The sequence below is a fragment of the Ambystoma mexicanum genome, chromosome 2q (genome assembly GCF_040938575.1).
Source record: "Ambystoma mexicanum isolate Mex_15411 chromosome 2q, UKY_AmexF1_1, whole genome shotgun sequence".
Classification (NCBI taxonomy): domain Eukaryota; kingdom Metazoa; phylum Chordata; class Amphibia; order Caudata; family Ambystomatidae; genus Ambystoma; species Ambystoma mexicanum.
Window position 1 is genome coordinate 1,166,796,774 of NC_090924.1, and position 21,418 is coordinate 1,166,818,191.

General features: G+C 44.9%; 1 protein-coding gene across 4 annotated transcripts in view; it reads right to left on the minus strand.

The window, feature by feature from the left end:
* DYNC1I1 (dynein cytoplasmic 1 intermediate chain 1) overlaps window positions 1–21,418 on the minus strand; it is a 2,709,604-nt gene that overhangs the window by 2,080,520 nt on the left and 607,666 nt on the right. For 2 of the 4 annotated variants that reach the window (XM_069648550.1, XM_069648548.1), the window contains one exon: window positions 12,629–12,712. The exons of the other annotated variants lie outside the window; for them this stretch is intronic. In XM_069648550.1, the coding sequence (XP_069504651.1) occupies window positions 12,629–12,712 (84 nt within the window). The remainder of the gene's footprint in view (window positions 1–12,628; window positions 12,713–21,418) is intronic. 4 annotated transcript variants of the gene reach the window in all.

Below are 21,418 nucleotides of genomic sequence, written 5' to 3' on the forward strand. Positions count from 1 at the left end.
ACTGGCGGGGGTCAGGGGACAAAAGACAAACTGGCAGGGGTCAGAGAGGCATGAGGACACTGGCAGGGGTCAGGGGGCACAGAGACATACTGGCAGGCGTCAGCGTGACCCGAGGACACTGGCGGGGGGTCAGGGGCACAGAGGCAGGGGTCGGGGTCACCTGAGGACACTGGCGGGGTTCAGGTGGGAACAAAAACACACTGGCAGGGGCAGGGGTGACCTGTGGACACTGGCGGGGTCGGGGGGCACAGAGACACACTGGCAGGGAAAGAGGGGAACTGAGGAGACTGGTGGGGGTCAGGGGGCACAAAGACACACAGGCAGGGGTAGGGGTGACCAGAGGACACTGGCAGGGGCCAGGGGGGCAAATGACACACTGCCAGCGGTCGGGGTGACCTGAGGACACAGACAGAGGTTCGGGGGGGGCACAAATACACACTTCCAGGGTTAGCGGTGACCAGAGGACACTGGCGGGGGTTGGGGGGCAAAAGACACACTGGCAGGGGTAAATGGTAACTGAGGAGACTGGCTGGGGTCGGGGGGGCACAAAGACACACAGGCAGGGGTAGGGGTGACCTGAGGACACTGGCGGGGGTCAGGGTGGCAAAAGACACATTGGCGGGGGCAGGGATCGGGAGAAGACATATTCACGGTTACCGGAGAGGAGAGGCTAGTGGCAATCCATGCTGGACAGGGGTAGACAGGGCCTTAGGAGTGGGCCTTGTGAGGAGGGCCGGCCAAGCCTGCCAGCCAAGCCTTCCGGCCTCCTCATTGGCCCAGATGAAGTGGGCCAGGACCAATCCCAGGCCCCAGCAGAAAGAGAGAAGGCACACCGGAGCTCGGACAAAGGAGGAGGCCATTTTAGAAGGGCCTAGCCTCGTGTAGCAAAGAAGAGGCAACACATCATACTTTCTGAGTAATGTAGAAGGGAATTTGTGTTTTGTTCACTTTGCTCAACTGCCTGTATTTTGTAGGTTACAGTGGTATTAAAGTATTTTAAATCATGAACATGCTTTTTACATTGCTCTAGGACACATATAGTATTGTGTAAAATGTTTTCTTTTCATCACCGAAGCACATCAATTGCATTTAATGGCTTGGACTTCTTGATGTCTTGAAGTTTTAGGAGAGGCTCCCAGCAAGTGGTTGTTTGACATTTGTGGGATGGAAAAGCTTTTGGTGTTCTATATGAAGATGTTATTTGTAGTCTTAAGATTGCACTTTTTCGCTTGCATGTACATGCATGAAAGGGCACTGTATATAGTTTGCCCTAATGAGCTAGCAATAGCTATGCATGGGATATTTACTTTAACTCCCTTTCTGATCGCCCACCCACGGCAAGTGGGTATAATGGATACAGGTAGAAGCAGTGCTGTATATTATATTTTCAGTGGCACAGATTGTACCGTACCTCTCATAAGTACTGCTATATATTCAGGCAAAGTAGCCTAATTTATCAGCAGAGCTGCTATACGCATGTCATGGCACAATGCCAATTATTCACAGCAGGGCTGTTTGCATCCGGCACACATTTCCTAGCAGGACTGCTATGTTTTGGGACAGTACCATAACATCTTAACAAAGCTGATTTAATGAGAAAGCACAAACATTTGTTGGTATTTTCTGAGCAAGAACAGTGTCTGAGCTCTTCTCACCAGTATCACTACAAAATACTGAATCCCATTGCTGTGAGGTAGAAACCGTTGCATGAAAATCCCACAGAAAATAGAGAAGGGGTGGGAGCGGTTGGGTAGGGGTATTTAATAAAGTGGGGGGATGGTGACAGGGATTTGTGGGGGCTCTCCCGACATTAAAAATACAGAAAATGTGGAGTTTTGCATGCACGATTTTCAACCACACAGTACAAAAATTGGGTATTTTTGTGTATATCCTTCCCACTATCCTCATGAGCTGGTGTGATGCACACTGGCAGACAGTGTGAGAAGATGGTACTGCTGTCATATACTTAAATCCCTCCTACTCGGTCTTGCGCTTTTCTAAACATCTGCTTCGCACATGTCCCATTACTGAGTCCCACTGCCAAAAATCGAGCACATTTCAAAGTCTCATTATGAATCTCCTGACTCATGTAGAATAGTCCAAACAGGCTGAGGGCATTTGACAAGCCAGGTATGTCAGGCAAGCCTCACATGGAACTGCCAGTGCCCTAACCCTATGTGCCTTTCTGAGTCAACAGCCTGTTGGCAAAGGTAGCTCAATGGGTCAATAACCCTATTGCCGACAATATTGTGTAACCTATTAGTTTAAATCCTGCTGATAGGTGAGTTAATGTGTCTGCATCAGAAGTATGTGTTTAAGATGCAGGTAACATTCAATTGTAACAGAGCAGATTTAGTTTTTGACTTATTAAAAGGACTACTAAATGTTCAGTTATTCAGAACACACACATTTCATTGTGGCTGCTATGCCTGTAATGGCTCAGAAGTAGAACACACATCCCATGACGGCTGTTATATTTGTAATGTCTCAGACCACACAAATCTCATCAGGGCTGCTATGCGTGTAATGGCTCAGAACAAGCACATTCCATGAGGGATGCTATACTTGTAATGGCTCATAACATGCACCTCATCTGGGCTCTTACAATTATAATAGCAAACAGTTCAGGTAAAACATCTGCATTCGAACAAGTGCATCTGGTGAGACAAACCTCTAACTCTATAATTCCCAGCCTAATGGCCAAATGAAAGTTTTCACACGTCTAAAAATGAGCAGCCAATGGTAAAGCTGCACTAGATTTGTAAATGGAAAAGGCATTTTCAGCTTTTTGAACATTTATTGGTGCTATGTCAAAAGACAAGAAGAGAGGAAGAACAACTGTGAACCTAAGCAATACAAGAGAGCAAAGTGGGGGTGGGAGGGGATTCCAAGAGAACAGAGAACATATTCGACAATCCACAAAAGGAATTTTAGCAACAGGAAGAGAGAGACCCATGAGCTACAAAGAAAGTGAGAAGGGAAACAGGTAAATAGGACACACACGCAATAGGAGTGAGGGAAGCAGAGCAAAATAGACATATAGAGACAGTAAAATAAGAAAACCCAGATGAACAGTAGACTGGGAGAACTGGAAATAGAAAATCCAGACTAGAGCAAGCAGGCCAAGAACATAAGAGGCAGTGCAAGAAAGATAATCAAAACAAAAGGAGCAGCAACCATAATAGAGAAAATGAAAAAACAGATTTAGCCAGAGCAAAGGCATGCGAGAAGAAGAGGAGTTATATCAACCGATACAGGACAATATAGGAGGGAAACAGCAATAATCGAATGCAGAGATGAGAGAGGCGGAGTGACAGAGCAACAGACCTAAAAACATGGCATAGCAACAATTATGAGTGAGAGGCAGAACATCTGAAGTTAAGAGACAGTGGAAACACAGTAGCAAAGGGAAGGTGAGATAGAGAAAAAAAACATGGAGTGGCTGTCAAGCAGGTAGTGTCAGGCAGCAAAAATAGGCCCGAGAGGTAGAGACGTGATGCTGTTTGAATGAGGGACTTGATTTATGATGTAATTAGCTGGCATCTGTAGTAGTTTTTAACAGAGTTTTAGTGTCCAAGTATAATGAAGACAAAGCTGCGTAGTACGCATCACCAGGTCCTATGTCACTAACGTTTTCGAACACAGTTTTAATTTTATGCCCAAATTGGATAGCTGGCAGTTGCCTTGTTACTCTCTTGTGAAGGAGGAAACTCATTTTTGCTCTCTTGAAATTGGATTTGCTCTCTAATTGTAATGATTGGGAGTAAAATACTCTCACGCCAAAATACTATCTGGAGCACAGGCTACAATCAGAAGATCTTGCATCAAAGAAGCAGCATGGTTATAAAACCTTCTGGACATAGACCAGGTGTGCCACCAGCTGAAGATGGTGAAAGACCGGTGCTGCTGGTGCTGCCTAGTCCGGATGCTGGATCCGCACAGGGGCCTGCTCCTACTGGAGTGGACCTAGTGGCCACTGAGGTGCTTACTTTGTTGGTGCCAGATGCAGTGGGCACAGGGTTGCATACATGCTTGGAACCAAAACCTAAGGTGGAGGACACAGTAGTCTCAGCCCTCAAAGGCCTACCTAAGATAAGTGACCTGTCCTTACATGGAGGACCCAGCCAGGCTGACTTTTGCCAAGACTGTCCAACTCTAGCAGATCTGTTTAAGCAGGCAGACAAACAGGCTCAGGCGGAAGCCCCAAGGGTGTTCAAGGTTTACTGGGAGAATGGTCTCTGATACAGTGAGCTCACAAATACTGTGGCAGGGGCCAAGCATAGGTTGGTGGTGCCCTAATGTCACAGGAGGTTTCTTCTGCACTTGACTCACAACATTCTTTTGGCCAGTCACTTAGGAGTGACCAAGACAGCTGACAGGTTGTCCGCCCATTTTAACTGGCCCAAGATGAGTGTCAACATCAAGAAGTTTGTGAGGTCCTGTCATACTTGGCAAACATCTGGTAAGTCTGGCAGGGCAACACGGGGCCCCTTAGTCTCACTATCAATGTTTGGGCAGCCTTTCGAGAGAATAGGCATGGAATTTTGTGGGTCCTTTGGATCATTATACCTCCTCAGGGAACTGGTACTTTTTGGTTGTGGTAGACCATGCCACCTGGTACCCACAAGCTGTACCCTTGAAAAGCATCAAAGCCCTAGTGGTGGTGAATGCTTTTATGAGGATATTCCTCCATGTAGAATTCCCCAAAGAAGGCATTTTTGACAGGGATCCAACTTCAAATCCTCGTATATGAAGGCTATGTGGGATGAATGTGGCGTTATATGTTCACCACAGTCTTTCACTCACTGATCAATGGGCTTGTTGAGTTGCTCAACAAGAACTTAAAATGCATGATAAGTGGCCTGCAAGATCACCCAAGGAGAAAAGTGGATATTTTCATACCATGCCATCTGTGTGCCTACTGGGAGGTGCCACAGAGCAGTGTAGGGTTCAGCCCATTTGAGCTTCTGTTTGGACATCCTGTTAGGGGTCGACTAAACCTGGTGCAGAAAAGATGGAAGAGCAATCCCTGAACTCCTTCACACAACATAGTGGATCATTTGCTTGGCCTGAAATCCAAGATGGCCAGGTACAGAGAACTGTGAGGTTGGCATCATGGAAAGAGAAACAGATAACAGATTCAAAGTTTAACAACACCATTTTATTAAGAAAATGTCAGTATGGATGTTAGGCAGAATCACCTGCAGTACCCTTTGGGAACACTACAGGCAATTAAGACTACAAGTGTAAGCACAATTTTACCTTTGGTACAAGCCTGTACTACACAGTAAGTGGTAGCTATGGCTGAGCAGCCAGACCTATCTCAAGAGTTTAAGTGAGCAGTAGAACAAGTTACACAAAGAACCAATTAATACAGCGATTCAAGAAAACACTTACTCAAGGTTTCTTGGTAAAAGAATATACATTTATTTACTCAGTCAGTTAGAAAACATTACACTAGCATAAGCAGTTCAATATCACACACTAATACACCACAAAAATCCAACCGGTAAGTAAATGAACAAATTTAGCTTCTGTGAAGTGGGAGCAAAATGGCACTTCAGATACTTATTAAAGGGATAGAAAGACAAGGTTATAAGAATATACATCCCAAATACATTCATAGGCAGGGCAAAGGGTTTCAGTTAAATACAACCAGCAATTCTTCTCATAGGCCTGGGCCAAAGTCAATGGTTCAGAGTCTTTGTATAGGATAGCACAGTTATCTGGTAGATAACGGTTAAGTCTTTGCCACAGAGTTTAGAAGAATTTGGCTAGGCAAAAGGTTTGACGAATGTTTAAGGAAGGACAAGCCTTCGAAGTTGAGGAAAGTTTCACACACTTTCTCGATGGCCGAAAATAGTTCCAGACCGCGTTTGCACAGTACCTTGTTAATGAAGAAAGCTGTAGCTGAGGCAGTTGTTCCTGGCAGTTCGAGCAGATCTCGCTGTTCCTGAGCTTCAGTCATGGGGACAAGAAGGAGGACGTCGGGAGGTTCCTGCATTGCCCAGGGTTGAGGCCAAAAGCTGTAGCAAGACGTTGGTTTAAGGTGCGAGTGCCTTAAAGTCCACAAGCTGGTTTCCTTCCATCTGGCTATCCGGTTTTCAACAGCACTCTGATGAAAATTCGACTAGATGGGGACGGTGTCCAGGTGGCTTATGAGTTGGTTGTTCCAACCAAACTCAAGGGAAGAATTTAACCTTGTAGGGCTTCTCTGTTGATTGGAGTTTCAGGCAATTCGGACCTGCGGCAGGGCTTCACTGGTTGTCCAGGAGTTGCAGCAGTCCTCTTCCTTCAGCTCGTCTTTGGTTCTTTCATTCCAGTGGTCGACTCTCCTTTCCAAGTCCCAGAGACCTAGTTTTCCCCATTCATTCCAGCCTGGCTGTCACTCACACAGCAGGGTGGCTCTCCTTTCCGGAGAGCCAGCCAGCCAATCACGCCAGAGTGCATTCAGGTCTCCTAAGAGACTAAGCACATGGAGTTTCGGGCACCTCCCTCCCATCCTGTCCACCCCAGACACTCAGGCGCCAGAGGAGGGCTTCAGCGCTGAAGCCTGCCAAAGGCAAACAAACAAAGGAACCAAACCTGGATTGGCACGCAGAGACAAACACAAGAAGGACTTTTCCTAAAAGAAATGGTGAATAAAGATGACCAGAGTCTGTTTTTACAGACAGGTCTGGGGCGCCATATTGTAAAACATGGCTGACCCGATTTTTAGCTACCGTTGTTAGTGGTCGGGAAAATTACGGTAGTTGATCTAAATCACTGCCACCAGCCATTTAAAGTAGGAAAAGGTAACATTTTACTGTTAAATGAGTGTTTTGACTCCAGGGCAGCTAAGCAACCCCTCCAGCACTCTACAGGAAGATAGTGTGTGCTGGGTCAGTAAATTTAACAAGACTAGTAAAGCCAATTTATCTTTACCTGCTCTGGGAGACGGTAGTCAGTCCCAGACAAGATATTTGAACCTGGGGGAGTCTGAATGACACCCCCTGTGCCACTGCACTGAAGGTGCTGTGTGACACACAGAACAAGATGATGCCACTGGAGTTGTTTTAAAACTCCATAACCAACAAACACAAAAGTAAAACACACACAAAATACATGGAAGAGTGGGAAAAAAGGCTCTCACTCTTCCCAGGTAAAAAAATCAAATCCTAGAAATCCAGCAAAGTTACTGGGGGTCTCAAAAGGTAAGGGAAATTAGCACATTTTGAGAATTCTGCCTAACAATGGAATACGGCCTATCTTGCACTTAGCTAAGGTGGGATTTCCATACCTAAAGACACTAAGGAAAGTCTGTATCAGAATGTTCAACTAAAAAGTCTGTGTCTGAAACTTCTGATTGCCTTCACAACTAACACAAAACAATGTGTAGGGATGTCAACCATAAACTAAACAGTGATTCCAACATAAAGTACTGAGTTAGTTCCAGCTCAAGCTTACTCTCAGCTTCTTTTTCCCCAGTGTCAATACATTCAGCACAATGTTCAAATTACCTTCGTTTAGATTTGAAAAAATACAGTTCCACACTTTTGCAAGGATCAGGATGCCCTTTCCCAATTCAATAAAGTTCTGGGTAATATGTTGTAGGGTTTCCTTCCCCAAGTTCAATGTTCAAATATAACACAAAAAGAAGTATCTTGAAGCTTTATCTGTAGATTGGTTTTTCACAAGACTTTACACCTCAGATGCTCCCTTCCCCAATTCTGGTATTCACCATCTGTCCTTTTCATTCTTTCACCACAGCAAACTTCCTGGTTAGCTTCTAGATGTTCCCCGGTCTTGGCGCAGTTTAGAGACCACACTGTCCACCCATTACAGGTCACGCAACCAGGAACCTAGCATTCGCTTTCAATAGTTCTTGATTCACCATATAGTAGGTCTCTGGTCTTGGCTCAGTTTCAGACCATACGGTCCACCCATTACAGGTCACGCAACCAGGAACTTCCAGGCTTCTTTGAGAAATGATATATTCAGTCAAATAATTCTTTTCTCAAAGGAAGCTTCACAACTTTAACATATGAGTGGTTTCTCAATCTTGGTTTCACTTTGTACTCATCATCAAAGCAGCTTTTCTTATTTCATTTTATTCCAGCATTCAATGTGTTTTTCCATGAATAGTTTGTAAAGTGTTTCATTTGAAATAAATGTACCTTTATTTCTTTCTTCCAATTCATTCAGTTTGGTATACATTAAAGGTTGATTCATTAAATGTTGCTTTTACTCAGCTTGGTATTAAATAAAGGCAACTTTGCTTGTTTTACTCAGTTTGGTATTCAATAAAGGCATCCCATTAATTTAGGTACTTGGAATGATGCCACTTCATTGATTTCCACTGACAGCTACTGCATTCACGGTCGCCTGGAGCGCCCCGTTGATTAAAGTATCCCACTTACCCGGACTTGGCAGCTCCTTCACACAGCTTCTCCTTCCTTTTGGGAAAGCCTGCTTGCCAGGGGCCTCTCACCGCTCACTCCGGCTCTCGTGCGCAGCTTTGCGTCACCATGCCAACAGCTTCTGCTGCCCGCCTTCCTCTCTATGGGATCTCCATCCTGCACTTTCACTCCAGCAGGGCTCTGAGGGTCTCATTTGGCATCTTGGCTTTTCGACATCTCTCGCTCCCGCACAGCTCCTTCTGCTTCCTTATTCCCGGCCCACTCTTTCTCTTTCAGTGCTCCACTTTTTATACACATATGGTCCAGTAATGGGCTGCAGCTGTATATCATCAATTACTTTTGCCTGGCTCTCATTACCAGGGCATGCCTGACCTTCATGCATCTTTTTCATCCCCATACCAAAGTGGTGAGAGTAAGTGGTGTTTATTACTCTCAGTTGCTTCTCCCTCGTCTCAGTACTTCAATAGGCAAAAGGTTTGATATTAGTAACTCGCAAGTGTTTCTTCCTCCTCTCGGTACTGTTATGTATTCCAAGAGAATGAAGGGGATTTACTTTATAATGACCCAAAAAAGTTTGGAGGTTGGTTAGGTTGTTTATTCCAGAGATCAGGGGAATATTGGGCCTCATTACAAGTTTGCGGATCTGGAAACAACCGTGCTGGTAGGCTTACCAGCACTGTTTTTTCCAGACCGGCAAACTACAAGTCTGCTGGTGGGTGCCGTTTTGCCCACCAGGTCTGACCCTGGCGGGCGGAATGGCACCCGCCAGCAGACTTTGACGGAAGCACCAGCACTGTTGCGCACAGTGCCGGTGCTTCCGTCCTCCCCATTCCCATTGAGTCCTATGGGACTCAATCGGAATGGGGAGTAACATTTTCCGGTGCCTGGCTTCACGGACCTCCAGGGCTGTAATGCTCCGATGATTCCCTAAAGCTGGGCGCTGGAAAAAAACACACCACCAGCGGCAGCCTGCTGTTTTTACCAGCAAGTCTACCGCCGGGGTTGTAATGAGGCCCATGTGTTTTATCCCAATGTACTTTATATCCAATCTTTCTCCTTCTCCGTTTAATCCATTTGGAATGATAATATCTCCTATCCTTCTGCAGGGCAAGGGAACAATATCTCTTAACCACTTGTGGGATAGGGGTTCCTTTTTGAAAGGAAGATGTGGAATACTGTGTCTCATATAAGGGCATCCCATCTCCAATCCCCAATGACCGTCTTTCCAGGTGATCCTCGCTCACTTGTCCACCCTCCGGGTTAGTATCCAAAAGTGATGGCCTTTCCCTGGTCACTGGCATAGAGAATCAAAGGCGACTAGATGAGAGAATACACTCAGGTTTCTCATAGAACACAGCACACACAATGTGAAGGCCAGGCAGGACAGGCTGGAGCTCATGAAGCACTGACATGATCGGAAGGCCACAGTAACAGTGTACACTCCAAGGTATGTGGTCTGGATTATGGAGCCTGTCAAGGCCGACACCCTTTATGACAAGCGGACTGGGCCCTAGGGTTCCATGTGATCATTTCGCCGCAGAAATATCGCCATACAAAAATATCGCCATATTTTTGCGGCGAAATGCACAATGGACCCTGCGGGGGACACCCCCGCAACTCCTGCATCACTTTTTAATGTGCGGGGGACACCCCCGCAACCCCTGCATCACTTTTTAATGTGCGGGGTACACCCCCGGTCCCACATAATATCCACAATAAAAATATCGCCTATGGCGAACCAAACGGAATATTATTACCTGATACCGGTCCTATGTGGTGCGAAAAAAGATAAGTGAGTATAACTAGCTCATTGATTCAAATCCCCAAGGCAGAGCCACAGGGTCTTTTCATGACAAACGCCTGTAGCCTCATTACAGCCGGGTTGACTAAGTGATGGCTCTCTTCACTGACAATGAGGCTGAGGAGGAGACAGATCCCCTCCCAGACTTGTTGCATGCAGTGCCCACTGATGGGTCTTTGGAGGGAGTCCAGATATCCCCTGATCTAAGCGAACAGCAATTGCCGACTGCCAGCAGATATTGGACCAGTGCGCGAGTCTGTTCTCACTGATTACAGGTGAAATAGATTGGTGCATCCATGATATTGACATTGGTGAGAGTAAGTCAGTGAAGAGTAGAATTCATCAGATGTCCAACAAGATAAATGCACCATCAAGGACAAGGTCTCCATGATGATGTACCTAGGGGTGATTGAGCCTCCCACAGCCAATGGACTAACCCTGTGGTACTGGTTCGTAAAAAGTCCAGTAGAGAGAAAACTGAAGTCCTCTTTTGTGTAGACTAAAGAGGGCTCAATTCTGTCACTAGGATGGATGGACACCCACATCTAGGGCAGACGACAGATTAGGTACTGGCACTTTATGAGCACCTTTGACTTCACAGCCTGGTACTGGCAGGTCAGCCTAGCTGAAAAAGTGAAAGAGGTCAGCATTCTCCCCACCAGACGGGCATTGTCACTTTACTGTAATGCCCCTGGGATTAAAGAATGCCCCTGTCATCTTTCAGAGGATGGGGAATCAAGTCAAGTCTGGATCAGAGGACTTCACTGTTGCCTATCTAGATGTCGTTGCGGGCCACAGTAACTTACTTAGGAAACCAAGCGGGTGGTGGTAAGAAAGGGACACTCCAAACCAAGGTCCAGGCAATGGTGGATAGGGATATCCCCACCACCCAGACACAGAAGGAAGATCCACACATCAAGAGATTGATTTTTGTAAATAGTACCATATCCCTAAATATATGGGTGGCATTTGGTGCCCCTTTGCTTAATGGACTTAGTAAAATGGCCACAGAGACTGAAGGGCACATATTTTCAACAATGGCTGCTGAGAATATTCAAGAAGGACAGGAGTCCCTGTTCCAGAACATGTCTGCCAGCCATGCCTTCAAGCATTGGTGGTAGAATTACTATGCCCGTCAGCCATGACATTGGCACAGCGACCAGTCCAGCAATCCCTACAGGTCATGACCCTGCTACAGGGTGCTGACCTTAAATACAGTGCCTGGAGAGCATCACAATCACCCATTTCACTAGCTCTGCTGGTCAAAGCAAAGTGATGCAACTGACATGCCAATTAAGAATTAAAGTCCCATGTTCATTTTTGCTAAATGGCTTTCCTTTTGGCATGTCATCTGTATGTAGATTTGAGTCTCTTTTGTGATGGTTCCCATCTCATTGATGCAACAACCAGGCATCCAGTTTAGTGTGGTTTTAAACTTCCCTTACATTCTCTTACTTTCCATAACCTCACAGCAACCATCTAACATTTAATGTCAGGGGTTTAAACATCTATTTCATCACCAATTAACTGGTGATTGCTAAAAATGGATCATGTGTATTTAGAGGCCATGGCAAACGGCCCCACCGTCCTCTGCAAGCCACCATCCTCCGCTAGCAAATTTGATCGCACCCACTCATGTATCTCATGACTCAAGCTTCATCGTGATATACATAATTGTACCACTGCTTAGCTCTACTAAGGTTAAGCCAGCTGCACCTCCTGCCCACAAAAGAAATTTAAATAACCATTAACTTAGGTCAAGACCCATCTCTTTGGCCAGTAAATACTAGTCCTGTACTCCAGATGGGGGGTGGGTAGTATCTTCAGTGACTTCTCATTACTTCTCAGTGCACTCTGACCATGCAGCAACCTTTCCTACCTTTCCCATCAATCAGCTACAATTACCATTCAGCATTTATTTGTATATTTCCATCGTACACACACATTAATAATAATAATACTGATATTAGTAACAAAAAGATCAAGTTTTATATAGCCCTTTGGACTGTTTTTATCCAATCTTTAAATTGTGTAATAATAGCTCTTATTATTACCCAATGTAATGATACTCAAATTATCAGTCTCAACAGGATTTTAGCGTGTGACATGCAGGCTGACCCTGTGTCAGAGCGGAGCACTTAATACACATGATATGATATGATATGGCATTTGTAATGCGTCTATACACAACTGTTTCAAGGTGGGACGAGGCAAGGGCGCGGGAACAGAAACAACTATCTTACTAGACCAAGTGACATTGAGATCACACAAGTGCAAGTTATACCCCAGAGTTATATCAAAGGGTATTACTATCCCTTCAAAGGTATTGCTTACTAGCTGATTACCACGCCCCTCAAAGTGAACTCAAATGCTAGTTGAATTGTTTTTACTTTCTCAGAAGAACCTGTGGAAAAGAATAGTTACATACCTGCGAATGTAATTCTCCAGCAGTTTGCATCTTTCATAGCTTCACATGCTTTCAATACTTCCTGGTCGCCAGTCCTGGAATCCCCTGAAAAAAACAAATGCCATAGCAGTAATAATAAACTTTAACATGTGGCCTGTCCATCTAACTTTGGTCCTTTCATTGTAAACCAGTGAGGAGGAGACACTGATGCTCGACCCGGGGAAGACATCTTCAGGTATGTGTATAGCAACTGTGATGCTAGCATGCATGCAAACAGAGTAATTACGTTTAGCTTCGCAAGGGAGGTGGGAAGGTTGCATATGAATCTGTGAAAGATGCCAGTGCTGGAGAACTGGATTCAGGTAAATACATTATTGTCCAACACTGACTCTTTCCTAAATGTTTGGAATATAATACAGATCAGTAATAGACAGAGCCACTTTAATTCCTCTCTCTCCTCTCTCCTCACATTGAGGACCTTGCCAAAAAGGCCCACTATCAGCTGCATCTCCTCGGAGGTATTCTCCCTTTCCTCGCCTTCCCTCAGAAACTCAATGTCTCCAGAGCGCTGGTCCTCTCTAGGCTTGACTACTGTAACAGCCTATTCCTTAATCTTCCTTCATCATCCCTTGGTCCTCTTCAACTAATCCAGAATAGGACAACAAAACGTAATCTTGGCCTCAAGCGCAGGGACCGCATCTCTTCAGCCCTAATTTATCTCCACTGGCTCCCGGTTGCTGCTAGGATGAAATTCAAAACCCTCTGCATCATCCGTAAGGGGATCTGGGGCCTGGGACCCCACTACATCCAACTCTCTCTCTCCCTAAATACCCCCCTGCTAGAGTCCTTCAGGCTGCGAATCAGATGCTTCTCTAAGCAAAGAGTGGGGGTAGATATCTCTCCTCCGCAGGAGCCTCCCTCTGGAATGGTCTCCCTGCTCCACTCAGGTGTGAGCCGCATCTCCTTAAGTTCCAGAAGCTCTTCAAGGCCCTTCTTTTCTCCTCCTTGTTCACTCTCCCCCTCCTCTGCTAAGACCTTTTTTCTGCCTCAGTGGCGGGCTGCCTGGTTTTACTTGGTGGTAAGATCATTAAAACATGCTGTACTTTAAAAAGACTTTAACACGCCTGTTATGAGTCTGCTCCCATTCTTGTTGAGCTTCAAAGAGATTCTTTTTGACCACTTCTCTTACTATAGTCATTCTATCCTGAGTGCTCTGGGCAAAGTCTGCTATGTTCTGGCATTCTGTTTCATAATGGCCGCCAAGCGTCCACATTCTTCCCATCAGAATCAACTACTTACTTCAACATGGTTTTGAAGGCTTTGCTAAATTATTCCACCATCCCACTGAGCTCGGTACGGTTTCAATACGTAAATGTTGTTCCAACTCTTTGATCATTTCAGCATAAATGTGGTTCCCTGGTTGGTTAATAGTTCCTACCCTAGTATGATAGGGAATCAGTACCTTTAGTATAATGTTAATGATATTAGGGTGCAGTGTGAACGTTGCTGCATATCTGCTAATGTGGTCAAATATCACAAGTGTATATGAAATCCCACTCCAGTATCTTTGCAAATACCCCATCATTGCTAGTGTTATGCACTGGAAGGGTATGTAGATAATGAGAAGAGGATGTAGAGAAGCACTGGTATTATCTTCTGCTCTGGTCTGCTGGGATACAGGGCTAGTACCATAGTACATGTTAATGCAAATGAATACTCCAGTCCTAGGTAACTGGCTCGGTGTGCAGTCTTGCTCAGATGTGCTTCTGTTAGATGGACATGACTAAGGCCCATCACGATCTTCTACAATGGTTGGTGAACCAATAGTGAAAAGCCGAGGTTTCCATCCTCTTTTGGATTTATTTTTTTCTCATAGAGTAAAACATTTCTTGCATGGAGGAAGACCCTCTCCCTTTGTTTTTCATCTTTGAAGCTGATGCTTTGGTCAAAAGCATGTAAGAGAGGCCCATCTTTTTGGTCAAATGGAAAAGCAAAGTTAGGAGAAATTGTCTTCTGTGCTTGCCTTGTTCTTTTTTTCTCATTGCTGCACCCTCATGTTCGTGGGAGGTGTTTTTTCCTTGACTCATACATTGTCATCGCCATCTGTAGAGCCACACCCGCATATGCCCCGATGGGTATCATTCCGTTTCTCTTGTGCTTCACACTTGGCCGAGAATATGTGTTTTCGTGTTCATTGGGCCACTTGCTCTCCCTTCTGGACTTCAAAGAGTGAGTTCCCAAAGTTAACCAGGATGATGATCAGGTCATTCAGTAAGCCATGCCAACACCCCAGCTCCAATATGGCTACTTTTCTTTGAAATCATGCCTGATCAAGGGGATGCAAACAAAGGGGGGTCTGGGAATCTCTCTACCAGCACGAACACAGCCCAATGACATGTTCTTGGGTGAATAACCCCTGGGTGAGACTCTACCAAATCTTTAGCTCACTGTCCTGTGAAAGGGACAGTGAGCTAAAGACTTGGTAGAGTCTCTCCCAGGGGTTATTCACCCAAGAACAGGTCATTGGGCTGTGTTCGTGCTGGTAGAGAGATTCCCAGACCCCCCTTTGTTTTGCATGAATTAACTTTGGGTTTCACCCTAAGTTAACAGGGCGATCCAGACGTGGACCCCTTGCTCACTGTTCTTAGAGAGGCAAAAGTTTCACCTCACTGATGATGCCCAACAAGGCTGAAACACGTGTATGGGGTTGCTGATGGTACTCTTGTTCAAAGGAGAATTGCCTAGCATTTCGGCGCTGGACTGCCCCTGGGCAGGACAAAGGCTGATATGTGGGGAAATTTCTTCTCTGTGAAAGGGACAGTGAGCTAAAGACTTGGTAGAGTCTCTCCCAGGGGTTATTCACCCAAGAACAGGTCATTGGGCTGTGTTCGTGCTGGTAGAGAGGTTCCCAGACCCCCCTTTGTTTTGATCAAGGGGATGTTCCGCCAATAGCAACATATATATAGTGCTAAAAGTATATTTTAAAGTCCTTCCTTGCGCAGGTGCATGATAGTTGTAGCCACTGTGTAGATCAAAGCATGTGGCTTCATCCCTTTGTTGGAGTATATGCATTCTTAGTCAATCAGGCATATATTAACTGTTGGGGAGGATAGCTCAGCGGCAAGGTGCTGGCCTTGGAACTTAGATGACACGAAGCAACATAGGTTGAATCCCCGGGTCAGCGCTTAGAAACCTCTGGGTTTTAAGCACGTTATAAATACACAACTAAGACAGGGCTGTGTGAACGCTTTAAAAATGCAGATACATTAATAATATATGTATTTCTTGTAAACAAATTATTAAAATATTAATGAGGCAGGAATAATGTTTTAGCTAACAAAACAGTGCATGTTTTCTATTTTTAAGGTAAAAGAACAATAGAGGATCTTGCAGAAATGATACCTTTATCAGGCTAACTGCATGTGTTTGCCTGTTAGCTTTTCAGACCACATGGGTCTTTCCCCCAGGCAGTATAAAACATGTGTGGAAACTAGACTTGTATTTATCGAATGATGTATCAGCTGGTTTGGGATTCTACTATCCATCTGATTTTGGACCACACCATGTGCCTCGCTTGCTCAGATGCCCAGTCCAGTCTCTTTCCCATATGTTATAGGAACTTTGACACCGGGTTATCGGATTCAATGATTCTCAGTCAAGGCTCTTATTTTTGGTGACTTTCTAAACTATGACTTAAGTTTCCAGGATTCAATGCTTGTGTCGTGTACTCCCACTCATGTGGAATTGTGACTTTACTTTACCTCCAGGTTCTATGGTTCAGCCTATCGCTTTCTCAGGTAGGAGCTAGGAGCTTTGTCTCAAAGTTGCAGGATTCAGTGCTTCTCAGGAGCATGTTATTCCTAGGTGACAGTATTAACTTTGCCTTTAAGCACCAGTTGTCAGTGCTTTGAAGCATATTGTCTCTCTTATGTGACAGTGGCCATTTTGCACCGAGTTTCCAGCATTCTGCACTTCTCACTTTACTTTCCTGCATGCAAGGCAATAGGAACTTTGCCTCCAAGGTCCTGCTTACAGGGTATTCTCTTCCCCATATAGTGCTTGCAGTGTTGCCTTCAGGTTCCAGGACTCACCACTTCTTAGAAACTTCCCTCTCTCATGTGGCGCTAGGAACTTTGCCTCTCAGTTCTGTGACTCAGTTCTTCACTTCCGCCTTTCACTGGAATCCTTCCATTGGAGATGCACCTGTGTTTGTCAAAGAACCATTTTTCCGTGACCTCGTCCCTTCTCCTCATGTGTCCCTTTCTCCAATGGCTGACATCGATGAAACTCTTTTTGTCATGGATCTGTTCACCAATCGCTCTCTGATTCGCCTCCTGGTTGCTTGCACACACCTCTTCCTCATGAATGGATTTCATAGTCTGTCCAGCGTGTGTCCTTGCACCACTGCTTCTCACGCTCGGGATCTCTCAGTGATGTGGCTTTCTCGGGGCATACGGTTGTTGTATGTGTGTGTGCATGTGTGCATCCTGCTGGCTTTGGGTCTGCAATCGACCAGGTATCCCAGTGAAGGTCTGGCTTACTCCTGTGCCTACAGCCCCCTAGCCTTCTCCAATGCTGCTGTGTGTGTGAAGGACATCCTCCCTTCCCGCCTCCTCCGTCTGCCCGCTGATGCACAGTGTTGCAGCATGCATCTCTTATACGTGGAGGCAAAAGCATACTCTCAAGAGCCACAGCACAACACTCCTTTGTAGAACACGTTGGGTTGCTTCTATTTTTATCATTTCAGTTGACATCTGTATAGATGTCTGGTTCGTAAGGAAAGTGCAGATAGCCCAAAGGTTTCATGTGATAATGTCCCCGCAAAAATGTCGCCATGCAAAAAATTCGCCAATAAATTGCCGTTTTTTGCGGAGACATTATTACATGGAACATCCCTGCAACCCCCTTCCCCTGTCCCGATATATATATATATATATATATATATATATATATATATATATATATGGTCACCTATATAATGTCACAAACATTTCCCGGCGACATTATGTACGGTGACCATATATATATAGGGACATTATTACCTGATACCAGCCCAGTGGGATTAATAAATAAATAAATAATAAATACATAGATGATGATAAGAAAAATGGTCTCCTTTCTCAAAGATTTTCTGAAAACGTAGGTAATTGTAATGGGGTATTTATGAAGCGCTTATTACCAGAGGTTTCTAAGCACGGACCAGGGGATCGAACTTGAGCTGCTCCACGTCGTCTTGCTTTGAAAGACGAGCGCGTTGCCCCTGCCCTGGGGCTATCCTCCCGAGACAATTATACATTTTAATTAGAGAATGTTAAACTCCTTGACCAAGAATGAATAAGTGGAATTGTGCTGCACATTCCCAGAGAAGTTAAGGGGACAGCGACGGCTGGTTGCAGAATTGTCTGAGTAGTCTGCTCATCGCATCTTGTAAGCAGCAGCATCTCAAAGAAGACCTGTGTGTAAAGGAGGTCTGGGCTGCAGGAGCAGTTACTGTGTAGTCCTGCCCCCTCCCATCTCAAAGACGACCCGTGTGTAAAGGAGGTCTGGGCTGCAGGAGCAGTTTCTGTGTAGTCCTGCCCCCTCGCATCTCAAAGACGACCCCTGTGTAAAGGAGGTCTGGGCTGCAGGAGCAGTTGCTGTGTAGTCCTTCCCCCTCGCATCTCAAAGACGACCCGTGTGTAAAGGAGGTCTGGGCTGCAGGAGCAGTTGCTGTGTAGTCCTTCCCCGTCACATCTCAAAGACGACCCATGTGTAAAGGAGGTCTGGGCTGCAGGAGCAGTTGCTGTGTAGTCCTTCCCCTTGCATCTCAAAGACGACCCGTGTGTAAAGGAGGTCTGGGCTGCAGGAGCAGTTTCTGTGTAGTCCTTCCCCTCGCATCTCAAAGACGACCCCTGTGTAAAGGAGGTCTGGGCTGCAGGAGCAGTTGTTGTGTAGTCCTTCCCCCTCGCATCTCAAAGACGACCAGTGTGTAAAGGAGGTCTGGGCTGCAGGAACAGTTGCTGTGTACTCATCTCAAAGACGACCCGTGTGTAAAGGAGGTCTGGACTGTATGAGCAGTTGCTGTGTAGTCCTTCCCCCTCGCATCTCAAAGACGACCCCTGTGTAAAGGAGGTCTGGGCTGCAGGAGCAGTTGCTGTGTAGTCCTTCTCCCTCGCATGTCAGACTGTATGTTGCTCATACACGGATTGGACATCAGAAGAGCAGAATCCCCTGACCACGTGGGCCCATAGTCTCATTTTAGGTGACAGGCCTTAAATGGAATGGCATCTGAAACAGCAGTTTTACATTTTCACCTGTTTATTTTCAGGATTGAAGTTTGAAAATAAAAACAAATGCTCAGGCAGTGCTTGGGCAATTCTAGTGTAGGCTCCTGTCTCTTTGCATTTGCCTTTCCTGGCACATATCACATATCACATGACAGCCCCGATGCAGGTAAAATGTTGTTCAGTGGGAGGACATCTTTGTAAATCAGGGACATACGTGTAGAGGAGTGCATTGGAAATACATCTAGGTTTACCCACTAAAGCAACATTTGCGTTTGGACCAAACTGAATGTGTAAAATCATTTGGGCATGCAGTGAGTCACATGTGTGATGAATGTGCAAAGTCATGTAGGCATGCAGTGAGTCACATGTGTGATGAATGTGCAAAGTCGTTTGGGCATGCAGTGAGTCACATGTGTGATGCATGTGCAAAGTCATGTAGGCATGCAGTGAGTCACATGTGTGATGAATGTGCAAAGCCATTTGTGCATGCAGGGAGTCACATGTGTGATGAATGTGCAAAGTCATGTGGGCATGCAGTGAGTCACATGTGTGATGAATGTGAAAGTCATGTGGGCATGCAATGAGTCACATGTGTGATGAATGTGCAAAGACATGTGGGCATGCAATGAGTCACATGTGTGATGAATGTGCAAAGTCATATGGGCATGCAGTGAGTCACATGTGTGAGTCGGCCCTATGCAAAATGCATTTATTTGCCACACTTGCATCATCAGTTGGCTCTACGAGTAGTACAATTCTTCTATGAACTGGGCCCCTAAGATTCTGTGCCTGTAAAGAATGCAACATTTTCGAGACGCCCTTGGGCCTTAGTGTGCGCTTTACACATTATTAAATAAATAAATAAACATAGATGTTATTTCCATATTGTGATTTCCTCCCTCCGTAACCAATAAACACGTTTTCTTACGCCTGGGGTGAACTGCACTCTGAGTAGTAACATTTTTCTGTAAATTGGACCCTAAGATTCTGTGCCTGCAGAGAATGCAAGAGCGCCTAGACGCCCTTGGGCCTTAATATGCGCTTTATAAATTCCTAAATAAATAAATAAACATTGATGTTGATATTTACATATTGCGATGTCCTCCCTCTGTTACCAATATGCACATGTTCTTAGGACTGGGGTATACTGCTAACCTGCAGTGCTGTTGGGGCACTTGAAAATGCAGACATAATTGGGCCACTCCTCAGCAATTAATGCAAATGTCATATGTGCAGAGGAGGCGCTTTTTTTCATTTGGTTCATTGTGGAAATGCGCAGATCACCTTATACACAAAGGTGACCTGCGCATTTCTTAGGGCGCAAACAAGATACGATGGCCAGCCCCCTTGCATAAGTCTTTGTCAAGAGTGTGCTCCCGACAGTCATATATGACAGGCCCCCAGGACCCATAAACAGCACATAAGTATGGAATTCAAACAACAACAAAAAAGAATTTCTATCCCTGCTTGAGGGATGGAAATGCAAGTAGGACCGCAGCAGTGCGCTTTCCACAATGTTGTACTCTTATAAGTAGAAAAATAGAAGAACTTAATTCCATGTTGATAGTACAAAAGAATATTTTTATTTGATTGTTTACTTCACATGAAAATTATTTTTTGTCCTGGTGTTTCTATCACACCATTAACAGTGTTTTTTTATTTTGTTCATACAAATTTGATTGATTTCTGGGGTTAGCAACACACCATTTCACTCTTTTCACACTCAAATGTTGATTGTTCTTAAATCATACTCCAATAATTGCTCCACAAATAATACTCAAAGCTCATAGTGTTCAATGCTCGACACGTGTTTCCCCATTGAATGTATCAATGGTTCATCATGAGAAGAAAATGTTTTGTAACCTTGCAAAGTACTTTTTCTGTATAATTTGGGTATTTCCTTAATTTAGTAGACAATTTCAGTTTTCTTACAAAAACATTTTATTGCATTGAATGGCTTCAATAGGATTTTTTCTTGTTCACTAGGGTCATAATGTGTGGGTAGCTTCTATTTGATGTAGATGGTGTTGTTCTCAGTGCCCTGATATGCGTGGATCCAACTGGCCGTGTTGCGCAACACCAGAAATCAATCAAATTTGTATGAACAAAATAAAAAAACACTTATCAACTTAGCTAAATAAGAGTACAACATTGTGGAAAGCGCATTTGACTCACCAATCAAGCAGATTAAATTCAGGTTTGGCGCATTTGAGTAACTTTCATCCCATCTCAAAAAATATTTTTTTGCATAGTAATATTTGTGTAGCAGCCACACAAAGATTTGGGAACTACTCATGCAGACAACCGATTTGCTATAGAAGCTGGTGGCAAGGGAGAGCTTTGATGGTTGCTAAACTATTTTTTTTAAAGGACCACAGCAGTGTTCCACTTGAAAATAAATACACGACAAGCTCAGGATTCACCCGGTTTTGCAATGCCGTTCCCTCGCGCCCGTTCCAATCAGGCACAGGGGAATATTTATTTTTTTTCTACGCATATTAAAGTGCTTCTCAATTCTGGATAGAGAATGCGCTTTAAAATGTGC